We start from the raw sequence: 23562 nt of genomic DNA on the forward strand, positions 1-23562 counted from the left end.
AATTTAAATTTGAACATAAATCTACTCTTGTCAATTCGATATCGATTAGTAGTCTTCAGTTAGCATCACAATCATCGATCATTTCACGTTGAATATATCTTATTCCCGGGGCGCTGATTACAACATATTCAGAAGATAAATTAATGTGTTGAGTTTTTTATTTGATTTTGGTAGTTACATTCCTGAGTTGAATGGGTGATTTGAATTTCTAACGAACGCTACTAAAACAGCGGCGCTTCGGAAATGTGCGCGAAATAACCTGGGTTATTTCGTTACCAACCCCACGCTGGCTTTCAACAAGATGAAAACAAAACAAAGAACTGCGGGTGCGAGAGATCGGAAATTCGACGTTTCCAAAAGATTCTCAGGGATGCGAAAGACGGCGGATTCCGCTCAGACCGGGAGAGGCAGGGTAAACCATTATCTTAAGATAGAACTTTGTACAAGATCCTTGAAAAAAAATCTTGCTTCTCCCCTAAAGAAAAGTCGAATTTGGAGTCATTTACATTTCACGTACTGTTTGAAAACGATCGGTTAAAATTCTCACTTCGGCTCATTCTTTATTTGCTTGTGTAAAGTCTGGGTTGAATGATCGAATTAATTGTGGAAATATGTTTCTAAGGTTCAATTGTTTTGAATTGTTGGAAAGTGCCGCTGTGTGTACAACAGACTGAAGATTATTTTCAAATCCCAGAGGACACTCTGAGAAATGGCATTTTAATTTAATTCTGACACAATTCTATAATCATGTTGTAGGTTTCCGTTAACGTTCCGATCTTTTGTCACAGTACCCAATCGGATGTTGTTTAACCCATTTCGTTAAATAAGTAGATGAGAGAGAGAAAAAAAACAAAAGAAATTGCGCGAAAAGCTCAGCAGGTCTGGCAGCACCTGTGCAGAGAAATCAGAGTTAAAGTTTCAGGTCCCGCGATCCTCCCGCAGAACAGTTCTGATTCTGCTCTGGATTTTTCCCAAGAATTTCTGTTTTTTGTTTCTGATTTCCAGCATCCGCAGTTCTTTCCGCAGTGATTTTTTTACAGAAGACAGTAGCCGTTCTGAACAAGAGTAACTGGACTCGAAAGGTGTCTCCCTCTCTACAGATACTGCCACACGGAGTTTCTGCACCAATTTCTGTTTCAGTTTCAAATCTCCAGCATTTCCAGTTCTCTGTTTCGTTTTAAGGAGAGAGATAGCGATGTATGTGTAACTCGCTGTATTAGTCCAATTTCACTGCGTTGCTCATTTCCCTGTAATGTTGCAATCTATTGTAAAGATTTGTAACCAGGGTCCCTTTATCCTAGGATCTGGGAGTCCAAAATTAGGGGGCTTAGGCGAGAGGGGAGAGATTGAAAAGGAATGTGAGGGACAACTTTTTCATGCAGAGGGTGGTGAGTGTCTGGAATGAGCTGCCAGAGGAAGTGGTGGAGGCTGATACAATTACAACATTTAAAAAGTATCTGTATGGGTATATGAATAGGAAGTGTTTAGAGGGATATGGGCCAAGTGGGACGAGATGAATCTAGGATACCTGGTCGGCATTGACGAGTTGGATTGAAGGGTCTGTTTCCGTGCTCTATATCGGTATAACTCTATTCCAGTTAGTGCCCATGGGATCCATTGGATTTATCGAATCCTCCCAACCTCTGACTGACAGGTTGGTAGATTCATGGCCCACTGGAAGCTATTCGGGCTGAAACTTGAGCGTCTTCCTGGGGCTGATTGGGAGTGAGGGGGTGATGTTATGGGTGGGGGTGAGGGGCTGATGCTAGGTGGGGGTGAGGGGATGGTGTTAGGATGGGGTGATGGGGGTGATGTTTGGGTAGAGGTGAGGGAGTGACGTTAGGGTGGGGCTGACTGGGTGATGTTAGGGTGAGGGGTTGATTCTAGGGTGGGAGTGAGGGGTGATGCTAGGGTGAGGGTGAGGGGTTGGTGTTAGAATGGGGTGAAGGGGTAATGTTCGAGTAGCTGGTGAGAGGGTGACATTAGGGTGGGGATGAGGCGATGATATTAGGGTGTGGTGAGGGGGTGTTGTGGTAGGGTGACAGGGCGATGTTGGGGTGGGGGTGAGGAATTGATGTTTGAGTGGGGGTGAAGGGATGATATTAGGGTGGTGGTGAGGCGGTGATGTTAGGGTGGGGTGTGGGTGTGATGTTTGGGTGAGGGTGAGGGGAAGATATTAGGGTGGGGATCAGGGGGTGATGTTTGGGTGGGGTGAGGGGGTGATGTTAGGGTGGAGCTGAGTGTGTGGTGTTTGGGCGAAAGTGAGGGGCTGACATTAGAGCCGGAGTATTTTGAAGGTAGGTGGCAAGGGATGATGTTTGGGTGGGGTGATGTTAGGGTGTGGGGGGAGTTGGGGTATGGGGTAAGGGGATGATGTTAGGGTGGGGCGATGTTAGGGTCAGAGTAAGGGGGTGATGTTTAGGTGGGGTGATGTTAGGGTGTCGGGTGAGGGGATGATATTAGTGTGGAGTGACGTTAGGGTTGGAGTAAGGGAGTGATGTTAGGGTGTGGAATGAGGGGATGATGTTAGGGTGTGGGGAGATGTTAGGGTAGGGGTGAGGAGTGATGTTATATCCGGCTATCCTACCCTGGGATAAACCTTTAAACCGAGATCCGCGGAGGAGAGTGGACTGTTGTCCTCTTGATATCCGGGTCAACATTCAAACCACAACAAAACCCTGGGATCGTTCCATGCTTTTTGTCAACAGTCCTGTCCACACTCACCCCAAACACAGCGTGGGGAAGTGACAGCGCCGCCGTGAAGCGCCTTTCGACGTTATATTTTTACTTTAAACATTTTTAAAATATTTAGACAGTTATGACTTGGGAAGGGAGTCGAAACGGAAGAGGTGCTCAGGTAGGCAAGAGATTAGAATCGCCCTCGCAGCTCAGTGATACACCTACAGGATCCACCAGTCCCCGTGGTCTAACTAAAAGCTTGTTGCAGTAATGGGACATACAATCAATAAATGTTGAGATTCCTGTTTACAACCGGCCAATTTTTTTTTGCATTTACCTAACAACTTATCGTCAATTCCAAGCGCCTAGGAAACTATTCCTCAGAAGGCGTTGGGTTAAACTCTTTTTTTATGACAATGTGGCTGGGTGCTTGCTTGGTTGAGGAATCAAGAGTTATCGGGGATTAAATGGAAATATAAAGTTCCAAACGCAGAAAAAAATGGTCCTACTAAATGGCATAGCAGTCAGGGGAGAATGGATTGGCTAAGTTACTGGGTGGTACGCTTGGTTTCTCGCTGGGTTACTTTCGGAGTGGGTGGCTATGTTGTAAACACAGGCCTGACATTTATTGGGTCCCAAAGACCTGAGGCAGCAGAGTCAGGTCCAGAGGTTTGTTCTGATATTCCTGGGGGAAAGGTGAGCTCTGAACCTGGATCATCTGACCCAGATACGCGGACATTACCTCTGCATCACAACAGCCCCTGAAAAATAGTCGGAATCTCCAGAACTGCGCTATCATGCAACTCCAGGATAGATGAGATTTGAATCCCGAACTCCTGTTCCAGAGACAGGGATACGACCAATGCAACATAAGATCCTGGTGGAGTTCCAAATTAACCAAGAACTGGCTTTGTGAATGAGTGAGGGCAGGGAGACCGGTCCGACCTGGGTCCGGGCAGCTGGTCAGCTCTGGGGCCAGACACTTGGCAGCTGTATACCCGGGTACCTGACTGCTCTATACCCGGGTATCTGACTGCCCTATACCCGGGTTTCTGACAACCGTGGGACCAGGTATCTGATTGCTCTATACCCGGGTATCTAACTGCTCTATACCCGGGTATCTGACAGCGTTGGGACCAGTTATCTGACTGCTCTATACCCGGGTATCTAACTGCTCCATACCCGGGTATCTGACAGTGCTGGGACCAGGTATCTGACTGCTCTGTACCCGGGTATCTGACTGCTCTGTACCCGGGGATCTGACTGCTCTGTACCCGGGGATCTGACAGTGCTGGGACCAGGTATCTGGCTGCTCGCTACCCGGGTATCTGACTGCTCTATACCCGGGTATCTGACTGCTCTATACCTGGGTATCTGACAGCGCTGGAACCAGGTATCTGGCTGCTCTGTACCCGGGTATCTGACTGCTCTATACCCGGGTATTTGACAGCGCTGGGACCAGCTACACTTTCAGGTGCTCCAGAACCACAGGCACCTGGGCCAGAAATCCCGCCTCCCGACTTCCCTTTGGAGCCAATCAGACGGTTGGGTGGGCAGTAGGCGAGCCAATAGGCTGAGGGCTGGGTACGGTGGCTGGGCTGTACCCGGGGGAGGTGGGGGAACTTTAGCGGAGAGCTCAGGCGAGCGGCTGATCAGAGACAGCTCCGGCAGCGCCGGACGAGATGAGGAGCGGCCGAGAGCGGACAAGATGCGCTGCCGGCTCCCGAGCCCCGGCTGTCTGATCACCCTGCTGACGGCGGCGAGCATCCTACCCCCGGGAGAGCCTTACTTCGGGTCGGTTCCTGACTCTCCTCAATGTAGCATCGACCTTCCCAAAAATTCTTAGCGGGATGAAGCCTACTGTTTAAACCTGGACCAAGTTTTCTCCGGAATAGAAGCTAGGGATAGAAATATTGAAATATTTTACTTTTTCTATAAAAGCTAGTGAACTCAAAGAGAAAACCACAGTTGTTTGTGTAAAGTTGCATGTTATTTCTCTGTGCCCCACTCTATTTGCCCCAGTTTGTCTGGCAGCTAATTCTCCTCACTTCTCCCATCCTCCTTTCCACCCCCGTCTCACTCTTTCCCTTTTTCTTGGAGCAGATTGACCGGGAAGGAGCCGCTCTCCGTGCTTTCGAATCCGGTGCCAGAAGATTCGGGCTCTGGGAAGGTTCACCTGAAACAGTGTGACAGCTTGAAGCTGTTCCGTCGCCAGAAGCGGCTGTGCCGGAGGGAGCCCGGTTTGGCTGAGGGGCTGCGGGACGCGATCCGCCTCAGCGCGCTCGAGTGCCGCTACCAGTTCAGGACGGAGCGCTGGAACTGCAGCCTGGAGGGCAGGGCGAGTCTCCTCAAACGGGGTGAGTGACAGTGGGGCGCAGGGCTGGGGTTTGCGGGGTGGTATCGGTTCTGCAGAGCAACCTCTAAACAGCATCGCTGATAATGAATGATGTTACATGGGGACATCTCTAGTCAGGCGAACAGTCTGCTTCAGCTTCGGGAACTCTCCACTTTCACATGAGCAACAACGTGTAGGAGATGGAGATTTCTACATGAATCTGTGTCTGTGTTTGACTCAATTTGAATCTTTCTCTCTCTGTATATATATATATCTGTGAGTATCTCTGCCTGTTTCTGTGTACGTCTGTGTTTGACTAGACCTCTAGGTCTGTGTCCTGTGTTTGAAAATACCTGGTTGTGTGTCCAGGTGGTTAACTGTATCCTTCTCGCTTTACGCGTCTCTGCCCGCCTCTGTTTATGTTTCTGTGCGTATTTGATTTTTAGTATGTCTGTATGTGCGTCTCACGGTGTGCCTTTCTGTCTTTGACTATATCTGTGTCACCCTGCCTTTGTCTGTTACTATATCTGTGTGTCTCTCTGTCTTTGACCAAATCTGTGTGTGTCTGTATCTCCGCCTGTGTGTGATTTGTGTTTATCTCTGCGCATTTATATCTCCTTAGGTGTCTGTTTTATTTTCCAGTCTAAGGACTGTGCACTTGAATTTCCATCATTATAGATATATTCGAAGTGTCTTTCATTTCAACTTGAGACCGCTGTGACCAAACTCAGTGACTCGCCATCTCCCTCCACAAGAGATGGACGAGTTGAATGCACTTCCCAATTGGTCTAATTCATAAATACTTCTTAAATGAGCCGGGCTGGGATTCTGAAGGGGGTGGGGTCGATACTCGAGCTTAGTGTTTTCAAATCTCGTTCAACAAAACAAATTATTTCCTGGAAATGCACTTACAGGAACAGGGTTTTAAATTAAGATACAAAGTGCTGGAGAATCTCAGTAGGAAATTTGGAGAGAGATAAAAAGTTTAACGTTTCGAGTCCAGTGATTCTTCAGCCTCCGCAATGATTTGAGTTTGAAGAGACAGGCTGTGAGGTGCTGAGGGCAGAGTATGAGTAGGGAAGGCCAGGGAAGGAAGTTAAAAGGAACCCCCGATATCAGTGTGCAGTTTCTGGGACCTTTCTGAGACTGTTTCACTTGGGGGTGGGGAGCTAGATTTTCACTTTCTATCGAGTATCAGGAAAGTGTTCCACGCATGATCTTGCTGTTCAGTGTAGAATACCCAGAAAATATTGCACTGTATCATTGTCTATGTGATATTACCACGTTTTGAAGAATCCCGGTGAATTGCAGGGGACCAATTCACATTACCGCGAGTTACAGAGAACACTGCGTCATATTAAGCGATACAAAATGTCATTCGTTACAGCGTGTGCTCCACGGAACCAACATATCGGAATATATTGAATTTGGGAGAGCATTATTGTATTCGGTACTATTACAGCGGGTGACAGAATATTATAGGTTAGAGTAATATCACAGGGAGGTGAAAGAGGATATCTCACAGTTAGAATATTACAAATAAAATGTGACCTGGAATGCCATTGCAACGCATGAGGTGTTATTTGGAAGTGGGTACAGTGAACAGTTTCGTTACATTCTGCAGCCAGGATATCATTGGGTTGTATGGGGTGTTATTGTAAACAGGATTGAAGAGGGTTGGAACATTGCGGGATCCACCGGTATGTTTTACATGGCTCGAGGCGGATGCACGGTGTTTTGCACCAACGTGGAAACAGCATGTGAAATAATATCGGGTGCAGATTAATGACAGCGAAGCCGGGCTAAAGCAATGTTTCCTGGTCTGACTGCAAGGCGTGGTCCTCCGGCTGAATTCGAGAGTCATACACCTTCCAGGGACTTTCTTTTTGCTGTAGTGAAGGTTCTGCCAAGCAGCCCATCCCGCTTTAAAATAGCACCCCCACCCCAACACAGCAAGCTCCACCTCCCTAAAAACTCGCAGTTGAGTCCCGAAGGGAAATTGCAGGTTTTGTTTCGGACTGAGCTTCGCATTTGTGGCTGGGCGGTCTTTCCGAACCTCGCTCTCTCTACATTAAGCATCACTGCCCAAGAGCCCTTTAACTTGCTCCTTCGAACAGTTTCCTCACCGGGGCTAGAACTCAACCGCTCCCACCTGGCTTGCCCCCTCTCCGGCCTTTCCCAGCCTGTGGGGAGCAATCTGTCTCCACCCCTCCCCCATCACACCCCCTATGTGGCTCTTCAGAGGAGAATCGTGTCCCGTGTCATTCCGAGGCCATTCACCGAGTGAGGCATGGTGCTTACTGTTTCTAGAATTTGCTGAACAAAACTGCTGCTGGTTTTAGAAAGAAATCTGCATGTGAGAGAGAACATTACTTTTCCCTAACCTGGGTGTGGGCAGGTTTAAACTATGGTGTAATGGAGTGTTGTTGGGAGTTTTTTTTCCACAAGCGCCCGTTATTATGTCGTTGTGTATTTCCAAGCACGGCGTTTGAATGCAGTTGTGTACCAGGCAACGCTCGTCCGGAGAGTGCTACAGAACAGCGTGTGAGCACACTGCGCTTGGGAGAACAACTGTATACTTACACGCACATTCACACTGACAGACTCACACTTCCCCCGTCACACCTATTCACACTGACAGACTCACACTTCCCCTTTCACACACATGCACACTGACAGACTCACACTTCCCCCGTCACACCTATTCACACTGACAGACTCACACTTCCCCCGTCACACACATGCACACTGACAGACTCACACTTCCCCCGTCACACCTATTCACACTGACAGACTCACACACTCCCCTTTCACACACATTCACACTGACAGACTCACACTTCCCCCGTCACACCTATTCACACTGACAGACTCACACTCTCCCCTTTCACACACATGCACACTGACAGACTCACACTTCCCCCGTCACACCTATTCACACTGACAGACTCACACTCTCCCCTTTCACACACATGCACACTGACAGACACATTCACACTCATTTGCTCACACACATTCACGAACTCGCAATCTCTCTCTCACATTCTCACTCAGGCCCACAACACTCCTTCTCACACACACATTTTCTCTCACCCACTTAATTACTCATACACACTCTCTGACACTTTCACACTCAGACCTACACACACTCTCCCACACCTCAGGAAGGACATACTAGCCCTGGAGCGTGTCCAGCGGAGATTCACAAGGATGATCCCTGGAATGGTAGGTTTAACGTATGATGAACGGCTAAGGATCCTGGAGTTGTACTCATTAGAGTTTAGAAGGTTGAGGGGAGATCTAATAGAAACTTACAAGATAATGTAAGGTTTGGAAGGGGTGGACGCTAGGAAGTTGCTTCCGTGAGGCGGGAAGACTAGGACCCGTGGGCACAGCCTTAAAATTAGAGGGGGTAAATTTAAAACGGAAATGAGACGACATTTCTTCAGCCAGAGAGTGGTGGGCTTGTGGAATTCATTGCCACAGAGTGCAGTGGAGGCCGGGACGTTGGATGCCTTCAAGGCAGAGATCGACAAATTCTTGATCTCAAAAGGAATCAAGGGCTACGGGGAGAGTGCAGGGAAGTGGTGTTGAAATGCCCATCAGCCATGATTTAAATGGCGGAGTGGACTTGATGGGCCGAATGGCCTTACTTCCACTCCTATGTCTTATGGTCTTTCACAAACAGACTCCCTCACACACATCCATTTACTCCCTCTGCCACGCAGATATTCGCATGCTGTCGCTCACGCATAATTTACTCACACGTACACACACATTTTCTCTCACACAGCAGCTACTGTGACACACGCGCTGAGGCTCGCTGTACTATCAGCAAAGTCACTCCTTCAACATCCAATTGTTAACGATTAACGATTAATCATTAATAAAAAGTCAGCAGGCCAAATCATTCTCGGCAGCATTAGCGACTACACTTCGGCAATGAATGTGTACAAACCAGGCGCTTCCAGTTCAAGGGTTCAGGGGTAAGGGAGTTGCTGAATTGGGTGTGAAGCTCTCGGAGTTATCCAGAGAACCCACTTTCAGTACAAAGTGCTGGCGGCTCCTCCTTTACTTGCTGAGGAGGAAGGGCTGGGGGCGATAAGAGAGAGAGAGAGAGGGCGCCGTTGCTGTGACCGTGAAGGGGCGGGGATGGGAGTTCCTGGTTGTGAGCAAATTTCACATTCAACAACCTGCGGCGAGATTAGCAGTTTCTGACCAGACTGAAATTTCACATTTTACCCCGTGACCCCTAAGGGGCAGATACACGTCGGGGTGACCGAGGGCTGCGTCATTCGTCTTTGGGGGCCTTCAGGTACAGATCAAACTGCTTCATTTGTGCATTCCCGTGATACGCTGTCTTCCATGTCCCTGTCACGGGTTAGTGAGAAGCTGCACGGGATAAACCCGTCTCTCTCTCTCTCTCTCTCCCTCACTACATCGCTCGCTCATCCGCTGGCCATCTCGCTAATTGCTGCGATATTTTTAGATCGGAAAGGCGTTCGTTCGTTCCCAGAGGAAAAGGGCGTTCGGGTGGATGTCAGCTCCGGAACGCAACGAGCGCCTTTCATCTGGGCAACATTTCAGTCAAAATAACACGAACGGGCTGTGGGGCGGGGGCTTGATATCGTTTCAATAACACCATTTCATCACGGGCTTTCACTGAGCCTGGCCTCGGGGACAGCGAGTAAAACCGTTCTTCCGCATAACCAGCACAGTGCTCAGGACCGGTTGCCTGAGCATTTAACTCGTCTCTCAGTGAGACAAGCAGAGAGAGACAGACATACAGACAACAGTGTGTTCGAGAGAGATGGATAGAGACACAGAGAGCCAGACGCGGAGAAAGAGAGAGAGACAGACAGTGATAGAAAGAGACAGAGCAAGACAGATAGACAGACAAATAGAGAGACAGACAGGAATCAACATAGTGACAGACGGAGAGAGGGAGACAGACAGAGGGGGAGACAGACAGAGAGAGAAAGAAACAGATCAAGACAGAATGACAGAGATAGATGGACAGAGAGATCGACAAAGAGGCAGAGAGACACAAATAGAGACAGAGAGAAGGAAAGAAATACACACAAAGAGAGAGATAGAGAGAGCCAGACAGACAGAGAGAGAGGGAGACAGAGAGAAAGAAAGAGAGAGAAAGAGATAGACAGACAGAGAGAGGCTGAGAGACAAACACAGAGAGAGGGAAACTGACAGAGATAGATCAAGAGAAAGACAGAGAGAGATGGACAGAGAGAGACAGATAGAAAGAGAGAGAGAGAGAGAGAGAGAGAGAAACAGAAAAAGAGACAGACAAAGAAAGAGAGCAACAGCCAGAAACAGGGAGAGTGTGACACAGAGAGAGACAGAAATAGTGAGATGGACAGAGAGACAGTGAGACAGATAGAGAAAGACAAATAGAGAGGCAGGCAGTGAAACATATAGAAACGCAGGCAGACAGACAGACAGAGAGAGAGAGAGACATAAAGAGAGACAGACACAGAGACAGAGAGATAGAGAAAACAATAGACAAACAGAGATAATGGGAACTGCAGATGCTGGAGAATCCAAGATAACAAAGTGTGAAGCTGGATGAACACAGCAGGCCAAGCAGCATCTCAGGAGCACAAAAGCTGACGTTTCAGGCCTAGACCCTTCATCAGAGAGGGGGATGGGGAGAGGGTTCTGGAATTAATAGGGAGAGAGGGGGAGGCGGACCGAAGATGGAGAGAAAAGAAGATAGGTGGAGAGGAGAGTATAGGTGGGGAGGTAGGGAGGGGATAGGTCAGCCCAGGGAAGATGGACAGGTCAAGGAGGTGGGATGAGGTTAGTAGGTGGGAAATGGAGGAGCGGCTTGAGGTGGGAGGAAGGGATAGGTGAGAGGAAGAACAGGTTAGGGAAGCAGGGACAGGCTGGGCTGGTTTTGGGATGCAGTGGGGGGAGGGGACGAGCTGGGCTGGTTTTGTGATGCAGTGGGGGAAGAACTGGGCTGGTTTTGGGATGCAGTGGGGGAAGGCGAGATTTTGAAGCTTGTGAAGACAACATTGACACCATTGGGCTGCAGGGTTCCCAAGCGGAATATGAGTTGCATATGAGTTCCCCCTCTCTGATGAAGGGTCTAGGCCCAAAAGTCAGCTTTTGTGCTCCTGAGATGCTGCTTGGCCTGCTGTGTTTATCCAGCTCCTCACTTATTAGACAGACAGAGACAGACATATATAGCGAGAGAGACAGGGGGTTGTGAATGCTGTCCTGTGATAGTCAGACAGTTCTATAAAATGCAGTTAATAAATCAACAAGATTCTGGTTTTATTTTGGTCTCTTGGTTTGATTATTGTATTTATTACTAACACACCCTACAACAATAATAGGAACATTGAATGGCTATAGCAAGGGAAGCTATTCAGTACCATCTCCTTGCCTGCCCTCTGCAAATGGAATGCTGCTAACCCCAGGTTCCTCACCCTCCCTTCATTATCATGCCAGTTTCTCTTCCTTTAGGTCCTAATCCAATTCTCTATTGACATCCCTGATTGACTTTGCCTCAACTGTCCTGTTGGGGGGGGAGGGGGAGGTGGGTGGGTAGCACACTTGGTTCTTTTGCCAGTCACGTTAGATCTGGCTCCTCTGCTTCTTGCACATTAACCAATGGGAACTGTTTCTCTCTGATTGCTCCGTCCATACCCCCCAGGATTCTGAAAGCTTCTTTCAAATTTCCCGTCGATTTCCTCCAACTGGAATAGCCCCAGTTTCAGCAATGTGCTCATCTAACTTACTTTTTTCTGTTCAATAGATGTGGGGATTGCTGGAAAGGCCAGCAGTTATTATCCATCTCTAGTTGCTTTGAAGGTGGTGGTGAATCACTTTGCTGAATTGCTGCAGCCTGGGGAGTTGTGTGTGTGGGGTTGGGGAGGGTGGGGGAACACCCACAGTAGGTTTAGGGAAGGAATTCCAGGATTCTGCCGCAGCACCGTTGAAAGAATGATGATACAGTTCGAGGTCAGGATGGTGTGTGACTTGGAGGGCAAATTGTAGGTTCCCATACATCTTTGTCCCTTTAGATAATAATGATTTGGATTTTAGAAGGTGCTGCTGAAATCAGCAAATTTCTGCAATTGCATCTTGTAGATAGTACACACTGCTACCACTATACATCAATGGTTTGGGAAATGAATGTTTGTGGATGTTGTGCCAACCAAGTAGATTCATTTGTCCTGGATGCTGTTGAACGAGTGTTGTTGGAGCTGCTGTCTGACAGATGGACAATATTCCATCACATTCATACTTTGTAGCTGGTGGACAGGCATTGAAAAATCAGGAGGTGAATTACTCTTTGTCAAATTCTGAGTCTCTCACCTGGTATTGCTGCCACAGTATTTATTTGGCTGGTGTAATTCAATTTCTGGCCAATGGTAACACTGAGAATGTTGAGAATGGAGGATCCAGTGATGGTAATGTCATTGATTGTCAAGGGATGATGGTTAGATTCTCTCTCCTATTGGAGATAATGATTTCCTGATCATTGCATTGTCCCTTATCCCTATAACAATTTGCATAATCCTCTCTGCATCGTTTCCAAAATCCTTGCCCCCTTTTAAAGTCAGGTGCCTAGAACAGAACAACGATATTCAAGTGGTGGATGGTCCAGAGTTTTATATATGGTTCAGTTTAAGCTTCCTTGTTTTTGTACTGATTACCGCTATTTATTAAGCCCAAGATTCTGTCAGCATTTTAAACCGATTTCTCAATCTGCCCTGTCACCATCAATGATTCGTACACAAATGCCCCTGGTGTCCCTGCTTCTGTACCTTCTTTCAAGTTGTGCCCATTTGTTTTATTTTGTGTGGCCACATTCTTGCTGCATAGAATCACTTCACACTACTCTGCATTAAATTTCATCTGCCACCTGCCTCCCCTATCCAACAGTCTGTCTGCATCTTTTCAAGCCTGACCAAACCTTCTCTCCATTCACCATACTTCCAAAGTTTGTGTCACCTGCAAATTTGTTTTACCCTACACACCCAAATTCAAGCCATTAATCCAAATTAAAATGTGCAGTTAAAACAGAAACTGAAAGAATTGTAGATGCTGTAAATCAGAAACAAAAACAAGAGCTTCTGGAAAAACTCAGCAGGTCTGGCAGCATCTGTGGAAGGAAATCACTTCTGAAGAAGGATTACCGGACCCAAAACATTAACTTTGATTTCTTTGCAGAGGTACAGCCAGGCCTTCTGAGTTTTCCCAGCAATTTTGGTTTTTGTGTGGTTAAAGAGCTTGAAACTGTTGGTAATTAAAATAAAACAAACAGAACAGTTGTTTAAACTCAGCAGGTCAGGCAGTGTCAGTGCAGAGACAAATAGAGTGAAGTGAAATTCTGATGAAAGGTGATTGCCCAGAAATGCTCAGTTTGTTTCTATCTGCAGGTAATGGTCAGACCTGCTGAGAATTTCCAGATTTTCAGATTTTTTCCATATTTCAGATTTCTTGCATCTGCAGTATTTTGCTTTTGTGCTGGAACTGTTTATGTGGTGTGTCAGTTAAATCACCATTAGCATCAGATCTTAGATGGAATTATCTAGTTATGTATAGAAACAGTACATTGCGCCCACCTTTCTGTGTTGGTGTTTATTTTCTACATGAACCTCCTCCATTCTATCAACCTCGTTTCAATCTGTCATTGCTAATGTACATTAACGTTGTGCCTTTCTGGCCTAAAGAGGGTCATCAAACAAAGCACGAAACCAAGACCCAGACAGGATAAGTGAACAAAAAGGTGAACAAAGACGTTAGTTTTAAAGAGACTCTTAAAGGTGGTGAGTTAGCTAAACATACCATGACCAGTTCTGGTTGCCCAGTTATAGGAATAACATTATTAAGCTGGAGAGGGTTCAGAAGAGATTTACCAGAATGTTAGACAACAAAATGTGAGGCTGGATGAACACAGCAGGCCAAGCAGCATCTCAGGAGCACAAAAGCTGACGTTTCGGGCCTAGACCCTTCATCAGAGAGTACCAGAATTTTGTTGGGTATGGAAGATTTAAGTTATAAAGAAAGACTGAGTAGACTGGGGCTTTTTCCACTGGTGCATAGGAGGTTGAGAGATGACCTGATAGAAGTTTATAAAATAATGAGAGGTATAGATTGAGTTGATGGCAGTTGTCTTTTCTCTAGGTTGGGAGATTTCAAGACTAGGGGATATTTTTAAAGGTGAGAGGAGAGAGATTTAAAAAAGACACAAGAGGAAAATTTTTTAAAACAGAGGGTGGTTTGTGTGTGGAATGGACTTCCAGAGGAAGTGGTGGATGTGGGTACAGGTACAATGTTTAAAAGACATTTGGGAAGATACATTAAATAGGAAAGGTTTGGAGAGATATAGGACAGGATCAGGCAGGTGGGATCAGTTTAGTTTGCAATTATGTTTAGAATGGGCAGGTTGGACCGAAGGGTCTGTTTCATGCTGTATGACTCTATGTCTTTAAGTTCAGGGAGAAAGTTCCAGAACTTAAGGCCAATGTAGTTTATATTATCCCGACGCTTACCCACTCTCCTTCCTGTTACCTTTTTTGTGCGTGGTGTGAGAGCAGACAATCTGAGTTCACATCTCACCTCCAGATATGATGGCCATAAAGAGATGTCCCTACATTTCCACGTGTGTTCATTCATCTTTTTCCTACAGTTCCTTGAAATAAAGCCAGGAAATATTCAAAATACATATTCCCACAGGCAGGCAGAGAGAGAGAGAGAGGAAGGGAGGTGAGCTCTGGTCAAATTGCAATTTTAAGTAAATCATTTCAGTGAATATCAAAATGTTACCCTTTCCTCAGCTGTGGAAAGCACTAGGCCAGTGACAGCTTCCAAAAATCCAACTTGTGCAGTCCAGCAGGGTAACTCATTTCCTGACTTCCCAAAGCCTGTCCACCATCAACAACGCACAAGTCAGGAGTGTGATGGAATACCGTCCATGTCCCTGGATGAGTGCAGCCATAACAACAGTCAAGAAGCTTGACAACATCCAGGACAAAACAGTCTCATTGTACCACATCCACAATCATCTACTCCCTCCACCACCCACGCTCAGTAGCAGCAGTGTGTACTATCTGCAAGATGCACTGCAGAAATTTACTAAAGATCCTCAAGGAAGCACCATCCAACCCATGACCACTTCCATTTAGAAGGACAAGGGCAGCAGATATATGGGAACACCACCACCTCCAAGTTCCCCTCCAAGTCACTCACCATTCTGGCCAGGAAATATATTGCTGGCACTTCTCTGTCGCCTGTCAAAATCCTGGAATTCCCTCCCTAATGGCATCGTGGGTCAACCCACAGCAGGTGGACTGCAGCGGTTCAAGAAGGCAGGTCACCACCTTCTCAAGGGGCAATTAGAACGGGCAATAAGTGCTGGCCCGGCCAGCGATGCCCTTATTCCCATGAATGAATTTAAAAAGTCACGCAGTATTTGCAAAGAGTTCACATTTGGAGGATCACTGGACTCGAAATGTTAATTTTGTTTCTCTCTGCACAGATCTGCTGAGTTTCTCCAGCAATTTCTATTTTTATTTCTGATTCAAACATCTGCAGTTCTTTGGATTTTATTTTTGTAGAAAGAGCCGAATGTCAGAACTAACATCCGTAGTTAGGTCGGTTTTGTTGCTGTTTCCTTGTCACTGATCAAGAATTCTTTTTCATCTATTATTATCATCTGGGCAGGTAGATGATCACGGCGCTTCCACTGGGAGGGATTTTGGGAATTGTCACACCTGGGCGGGGATGTGATTTGGATAATAGCTGAAGTGATTTACTCCAAATGACAATTTAGATCTCCTTCCTGTTCTCCCTATATTTTAAAGGGTTTTACTGCAACTAAGTAGCTGGGACTGCAAAGCTCTGAACCAAGAAACTATAGGTGGGAGGCTGGAATAGCACAGCAGGTCAGACAGCATCCGAGGAGCAGGGAACTCAACATCTCAGGCCGAAACCCTTCGTCAGTCCTGACGAAATATTTCGTCCCGAACCGTTGACTTACCTGCTCCTTGGATGCTGTCTGACCTGCTGTGCTATTCCAGCCTCACGCCTCTGGACTCTGGCTTCCAGCATCTGCAGTCCTCATTGTCTCCAAAGCTCTGAAACCAACCAGCTATAACTGAGTCCTGGCATTTTTCATTGACATTTTCGATGTTATGACATTTTACAAACGGTTGTTCACAATTCTCATGCTTTTCTTCCTTTCCCAAAGTGTTATGGAAGATAAAATGAAGTAGAACTATGGTTCAGAGTGGAATCTTCAAAGTGTATCTAGCTGATCCCAGAAATATTCATAGGATTTGAGCAGGATTCCTCCCTCCTATCATTCAGTTCCCTCTCCATTCGCCGATTCCTGCAACAATTGCAATCCCCAGCTTCCTTTTTCCGATCCTGGTTTAGAGCTACAATCCAGTGATGAGTTTGGACACAATCTTACACAGTGATTGCTAATTCTGGACCTTGCACCATTCTGCTCCCTGTGCCGCTTTGAGGGAGAAACACCACAGTGTGGAGCTGGAGGAACACAGCAGGCCAGGCAGCATCAAGAGGAGCAGGAAAGTTGGCGCTTCATTTTCTGAAGAAGGGTCACGACCCGAAATGTCAAACTCTCCTGGTCCTCTGAGGCTGTTTGGCCTACTGTGTTCATCCAGTTTCACACCGTGTTACCTTATATCCTAAACCTGCTTGTTACTCCTTCCTTGCTACAAAAATATAGTGTTGACAATTAGTAGAAATTTGGCAGGGTTTGGTCAAGATTTCTTTTGACTTCAGACTTGATTTCTTGTGATCACTTAATTTGAGCGATTTGATCTCCATGGTGCATTGCAGACGACTAAATTGGTGGTTGTGTATTGGATGTGCTGCTGTATGAGGCCCACTTTAAGTCTGAGTTATTATTATATTTAATGGTAACAGGTACAACTGACATATGAATAGGACAAGAAACCTATAAAGAAAGCTTGAGAATGTTGACACACAAATTAAATTCAGAAATATGATGAAAAAGCACGAGGCACAGAGTTAAACTGCAACATTCAGCAAAAAAAGGAACATTCATAACTTTAGCATAGAAAAAGGCAGTGCTGTTATCCCATAGTTAACAGCATAGCAACATTTATGTCCAAACTAATACAGCCCAATCAAAAAACAAGGCAGGTTAGATGCTGCTTGGCCTGCTGTGTGCATCCAGCTCCATACTTTGTTATCGCAGGTTAAAGGAAGTCAGCAGGTCCTGTTGCCGCAACTGACGAGCACATCACAGAACAGCAAATGGCCCAGTTTCTGGGTGTTTGGAGATTAGATTTACTGTGGAAGATGAGTGGCAGGAGCTCTTGGTGATCCCATCGCAATGGTTATGCAGTTATTGACTGGGCAGATGAAACTTCTGATGGACAATTACCTAATGTTTAGAATCCTCCAAAACAGTCATCAGTTTGAATTAGAGTCATAGCCTTATTACCTGAATAATTAAGAAGGAAACATATGAGGGATTAAAATCTACTCTAATTCCTGGTTAAGTGTAAAATTGAACCCCAATCACTTACACTAACCCCTCCAATCAATTGCGCTGGCCCCTAATCACCTCACATTGATGTCCTCATGACTATGGAAAACAAATGCCCAATCAGTCCCCTGGGTCAGATGGCCTGTGTTCTAGCATGCTAAGAAAAGTGGGTGTAGAAGTGCATTAACTGTATTACTACAAATTTCCCTCGATTCTGAAAGGATCCCAATAGATTGAAAAACTATAAATGTAATGGTACTATTCAAGAAAAAGAGAGACAGAAAGCAGAAAACGCAGTCTGTCATTGACAACACTGCAAAATTCATTATTAAGGAAGTTGTGCAGATTGTTTAGAACCCCATAATGCAGTCAGGAAGAATCAACATGGCTTTGTGAAAGAGAAATCATGTTTGACAAATTCATTAGTGTTCTAAATTTGTAACGGTTGCTTGGAACCATGTTGTTTGCAAATAAAGACAGTTCCATCAAGACAACAGATGGAATATAGTGCTGGGAAGTATAAAATTATGCACTTTACCCATTATTGGATAACAGGATATCTTTAAAAGTGAGAAAATTGTAAATTTTGATGTTCAGAGGGAGTTGGCTGTGCTCATAGAAGGAACATAGATAGCACCACAGCCAAGTAACTTAAATGGAAACTAGCACATTGGTATTTATTGAACATTATACTATAGGAATGAAGAAGATTTGCTGAATTGTACAAGGCTTTAGTGCAACCATAACTGGCAAACTGTGTAGTTTTTGTCTCTATGTTAAGGAATGGTATATCCCAGGAACAGAATTAGTGACCTCCAGTGCAGAAACTGAATACATTGGCTCCATAGTCAATAGTCTCTGTTGGGCATGTAGACTCTGGAGTCCAGAAGACTGGGAGGTGATCTTATTCAAAAAAAACAACATTCTGAAGCAACTTAATATATTAAATATTAAGAGATTGTTTCCAATGGTTGGGGAAACCTGAAACAAAGGACCTCAGTTTCAGGATAAAGGGCCAACCATTCAGCACTGAGGTGAGGAAAGATTACTTCACTCAAAGGGCTATGAATCTTTGGAACAATCTATCCAAGAAGATTGTGGATGCTCCATTGTTAAATACATTTAGAGCTTGGATGGGCAGATATTTCATCTTTCAGGGAATTACAATATAGCAGGTGGAAAAGTAGATTGAAGACCATGATTATTCATGATCATATGATTGATGGAGCACATGCAAATGACTATTTGCTCTATTCCTGCTCCCATTCCTTGTGCTCTTCAGTTCCAAGTTTCTAATTTGGAGCAATTTCAAAATGCAAATGATTTTGGATGAAAATTATTTGTGGCAAAGTACATTTTGTGAACTTTTTTGTTTTATTAACATCAAGAAAATGAAAAGTGTACCATTTTTCATCGAAAGCATTCTCCGTCTTTCTCCCTGGAATTATTCATTGACCGTGGCTGAATTGATGGTTGACCAATCTTTTCTGAGACCTTGAACCAGACTGTTATGAACCTGACTGAAGTTGGTTGGTAGCCTGGAAGGGCTGGTATCTCCAGATATCTTCCTTTTGGGTGAGATCGCACCTCCCCAGTCAAATGAGGTCAACATATGATTCTATGACAACTCCTCCACCTCTCCTCAGCTTTGTCTTAACAGAGACTCATCACTTTTATCTTGATGAGCTTCCAAGTGTTCACATAGTTTTACCTGAACTTGAGTAAAGTGATCCCATGTTCCTGGTTCTTTACGACAAGCAAGAAAGCAGGATTAAAATACCACAGTGACATTGTCAACGGGATGTGCCGTGATTATGTTAAAGGTGAATTGGTATTTAACGCCCCCAGCTCTGTTAGCTTGAAACAGCTTATGAATGTCTCCAGTGCTGAGGGAAATCTGTACACAGTACACCTGCTGTGTTGGAGTTAATTCTCTGTTATTAATCATTTCCCACTCTTCTCAGAAAGGTAATGATTCATGTAGGGTTACAACCCTATTGCAGCTGACAGCCTGATGACCCCAAAAGGTCAGAATAATATTCCTCTGACATGATTCTGGTCAGAAAGCCTCCGCAATTTGTTGAGGTGGAGAGGACTGGCCCCCTTCATTCCTCGGACTTTGAGGGCAGGTGGGTGTATCAACGCTGATAAGTGATTCCACTGAATCTAAGTTGAATTTTGACCTTTCAAGAGAATGGATTATGCTTTCCAGTTTGGATTGGCTCCTGCGAGATCTCAAAAGTAAAAAGAAAAATTGCTTCAGTCCTTTTTGGCCTCGGGGCACTCTGTTCCACCTTAAAAAGGCATGTAGCTTTTGAACAAGAATGACCACTTGCTGGCATTGGCAGATGGTTAACTATGGAAACTTACCATTCTGGGATTTGGGATGGGGTGCCTGGCCTTGGTCAAAAGGGGGATGGGGATTTCACTTGTGATAGTAATTCCTGGGGATGAATGTTGGCAGGCTATTTGGACCTGAGAGCATCACCGATTTAGCAAATCCTTGCACAGGTGTGCTTCCCACCAGGGGCAGGGGTCACTGGATAGCGATCAGGTTCAGGAGCCCTGCAGGGTTTACTGCTCACTGCATGGCCTGGGAACATTGAGGTCAACTCTTCCATTCCCACACACCTGGCTGATATCATCCATCTCCTCTGCACTGAAGGTTGCAATTCAGACCTTCAGAGCTGCAATGCATTTACAGGAATGCAAAACAAGATCCCCAAACTCAAAAAGCCTCTAGTAAAGACAATTCATTACAGTGAAATGATCAGTGCTCTGTTACATTGCCACGCTAGGAGGAGGAGCACTTTGTTACTTCTCTGTAGACACCATTGTTTGGACACTGAGAGTGAAAGCTCCTTAAAGGGAATTTGCTTTCCTGAACAAAAGAACAGTTTGCCTTCTTTCTCATGGTGATGCCAGGTACAAGTGATTCATTAAAGCGATTTGATATGGCAATAAGCAAATTGGAAAAATATGTGTTGAATAACTTTGGATGAACATGATGCCCTTTAAAGAGACGAAAAGGTGATAGTGAACAGTAACTTCCAGGTTTACCGTTATGTAAATGATAACACAAGCCCAACATGAGGGCAGCACGGTGGCTCAGTGGTTAGCACTGCTGCATCACAGCGCCAGAGAGTCAGGTTTCATTCCACCCTCGGGTGACTGCCTGTGCAAAGTTTGCATGTTCTCCCCGTGTCTACATGGGTTTCCTCCCATAGGTCCAAAGATGTGCAGATTAGATGGATTGGCCATACTAAGTTGCCCGTAGTGTCCAGGGACATGTAGCTTAGGTAGGTTAGCCACGGGAAATGCAAGGTTACAGAGATGAGGTGGGTCAAGTTGGGATGCTCTTGGGAGGGTTGGTGTGAACTTGATGGGCCAAATGGCCTACTTCCACACTGTAGAGATTCTATTTTTTTTAGAAAATGTGTATTAATTGTGCCTCAGTTGGCAGCACCGGTGCATTTAAGTCAGAAGACTCTTGGTTAAAGTAAAAACACACAAGGTGACCAGTTCAAGACAGCACTGAGGAAATGCTCTGCTGATGGAGATGTTACCTTTTGAATGAAAATGAGGGACTCCATCTATCCATTCAATTGGATGTAAACTACTCCATTGCACAAGTGCAGGGGAATCATCCTGGCTAATAGGTGTGCTATATTAGATGTTTTCAGTCCTGAAGAAGGGTCTTGAGATGTAAATATTTCTCTCTCCACAGATGCTACCAGATCTGCAGAGTTTTGCCAGCAATTTTTGTTTTTGTTTCAGATCTCCTGTGTCCTCGCTTCTTTGTTTTATTTTGGCTATTAATTATACATTAATTAACATCACAAAAACAGACTATTTGGCCATTATCACATTATTGTTTGTCCAAATGCTTCAAGCAAGTTGGCTGCTATCAGTGACTGAACTTCAATTGCACAGATATTTTGTTGGTTGTAAATTACTTTGAAACATTTAGTGCTAATGAAAGGTGCTAGATAAATGCAAATCTAGGTGCATTGTGATGCAACAAGGACAGCCAAGTCCACCTCAGCGTATGAGTTCCTTGACGGGGGCTGTTAATCTGGTCCAAGCAGGGAGCCCTGGCCGACAAATAAGAATGGGAGTGTCAGATATCCTGTTCACTGTGAGAGCTGGCTCTTAGGGAGCTGGATCAGTGCCAAGGACGCTCCACGTGTAAGTAAAGGGTGACTTGGTCACAGGAATTGGCCTCTGTGGAGTTATATCAGTGGCGACAAGAGAAAAGCGTGCTCCTGAAGAAATTTGCTCATAGCAGTTATCTTTAAGCTGGGGTAAGTATTTCTGATGTCATGCTGTTATTTGGGAAGCTTGACTCAATCAGTCCTGCTGTCACAAATTGGGCCCCGTATGTGGAAAGAATGTGCTATTGTTTCCAGGCAAATGACATTGGGTCAGGTGAAAAGTTACAAGAATTCCTGACAGCTTCTGGACCCTTTATTGGTTATTTACAATTATACAAAAGGTAACACAAGCCCAAAATGAGGGCAGCATGTTTACAGCATTATTGGTTATTAGGACCCTAACTTTCCCTCATTCACCAGATATTAAAATCTTTCAGAAGTTGGCATATTTAGTTCAGGAATATTATGCCGTAAACCCCCTCTGATTCTGAGACACTATCGGCTTTACTCAGCAATTTGAGAACCAGGGGAAACCATATAGGGATTTTTGACGAGATTAAATGTCTGGCAGAGGCATGTGACTTTGTCTTAACTCCTAATGAGATGCTGAGGGACCATTTGGTATGTGGGATTAATGATATAACCATGCAAAAGTGCCTACTAGCTGAAGCCCAGCTGGATTTCAGATACTACAACTGGCTGTATCATTGGAAAATACTGCAAATGGGGCATATGAGTTACAGGGTATGCTGGTGGAACTGGGCACTGTTGCTGGTCGAACTGAGCTTGGGGAATACTACCTGCATGAAGGCAATTGCATAGTGTCACTCAGGACTTATCCTGAACAGAGGGGGTCTAAGTCAGCCCACAGCAAAACTCCAAAATAAAGGCAAGCCTTAGCCAAATGGTTAAAATTTTCATCAGGATCAGGGCCAGAAGTTGTAGTTACTTGTAGTTACTATTAGTAAGGGGACTGAAGACAGCAAAGGGGTCCCACTAGACTGAAATTGAGTAAGAGAACTCATAGGCTGGTATCCAGGAGAGTGCACACCCTGGAATGTCCACCTACATCAGTTCTGGAACAGTTAAATTGCTTAGCAACATCCAAATCAGAATCAATCAAAATAAACTTCTGGTTAAATGTTCATTTAGTTCTATTGGGGCATAACAGCAGTGTGGCTGCTCAGGACTCCAACCCTTAAGTTAGCATAAGACCTTGGCTAGACTGAGAATCTATGCTGGGGAACTTCTATAGATTAATGGCACAGCTTCAGTTCTCGTCTCTTGTGTTAAGCAGCTGATTCAATTTCCACTGAATGTGGCAAAATGTTCGTGCCCAAGTTTAATGAGGTGAAATTGGTTGAGAAAGACTCATCTAGATTGGCTCAACATTTTTCCTTTAGAAAATAGCTGCCTGAGTGAAGTGCTAATTAAATATCCAGAAGATTTTCAGAGAGTCTAGGAGACTATCAAAGGAGGCAAGGCCACCTTGCATGTTGACCAAGAGGCAATCTCATGATTCTGCAAGGCCCACCCAGTGCCATTTGCCTTATGGGCAAAAGTAGACACAGAAATCAGGAGGCTGGAAAGCAAAGGAATCATCACAGCAGTGCAGTTTGCAGAATGGGCAGCACCATTTGTACTGATTGTGAAGCCTGACAGGTCGGTTTGCTTTTGTGGGAATTTTGAACAAATGGTAAACCTCTTTTCGCAGCTGCTTACAGACTCAATTCCTCACATAGGGAACTCATATGCAAAGCTGGAAGGTTGTCCCTCACAAAGCTGGACATGAGCCATGCGTACTTGCAGTCATGGTTAGTTGAGGATTCCCAGAAAGGTGCTACGATTAGTACTCATCTGGGGCATCATCAGTCTGT

The 23562-nt window shown here is 45.3% G+C and overlaps 1 protein-coding gene across 1 annotated transcript in view; it reads left to right on the top strand.

Moving 5' to 3' along the window:
* Positions 1-4346: 4346 nt before the first annotated feature.
* LOC125466360 (protein Wnt-9b-like) overlaps positions 4347-23562 on the top strand; it is a 40438-nt gene continuing 21222 nt past the window's right edge. Inside the window, exons 1-2 of the mRNA XM_048560761.2 lie at positions 4347-4473; positions 4783-5036. Of these exons, the coding sequence (XP_048416718.1) occupies positions 4388-4473; positions 4783-5036 (340 nt within the window). The 5' untranslated portion in view covers positions 4347-4387. The remainder of the gene's footprint in view (positions 4474-4782; positions 5037-23562) is intronic.

Source organism: Stegostoma tigrinum, chromosome 31, assembly GCF_030684315.1.
Source record: "Stegostoma tigrinum isolate sSteTig4 chromosome 31, sSteTig4.hap1, whole genome shotgun sequence".
Lineage (NCBI taxonomy): Eukaryota > Metazoa > Chordata > Chondrichthyes > Orectolobiformes > Stegostomatidae > Stegostoma > Stegostoma tigrinum.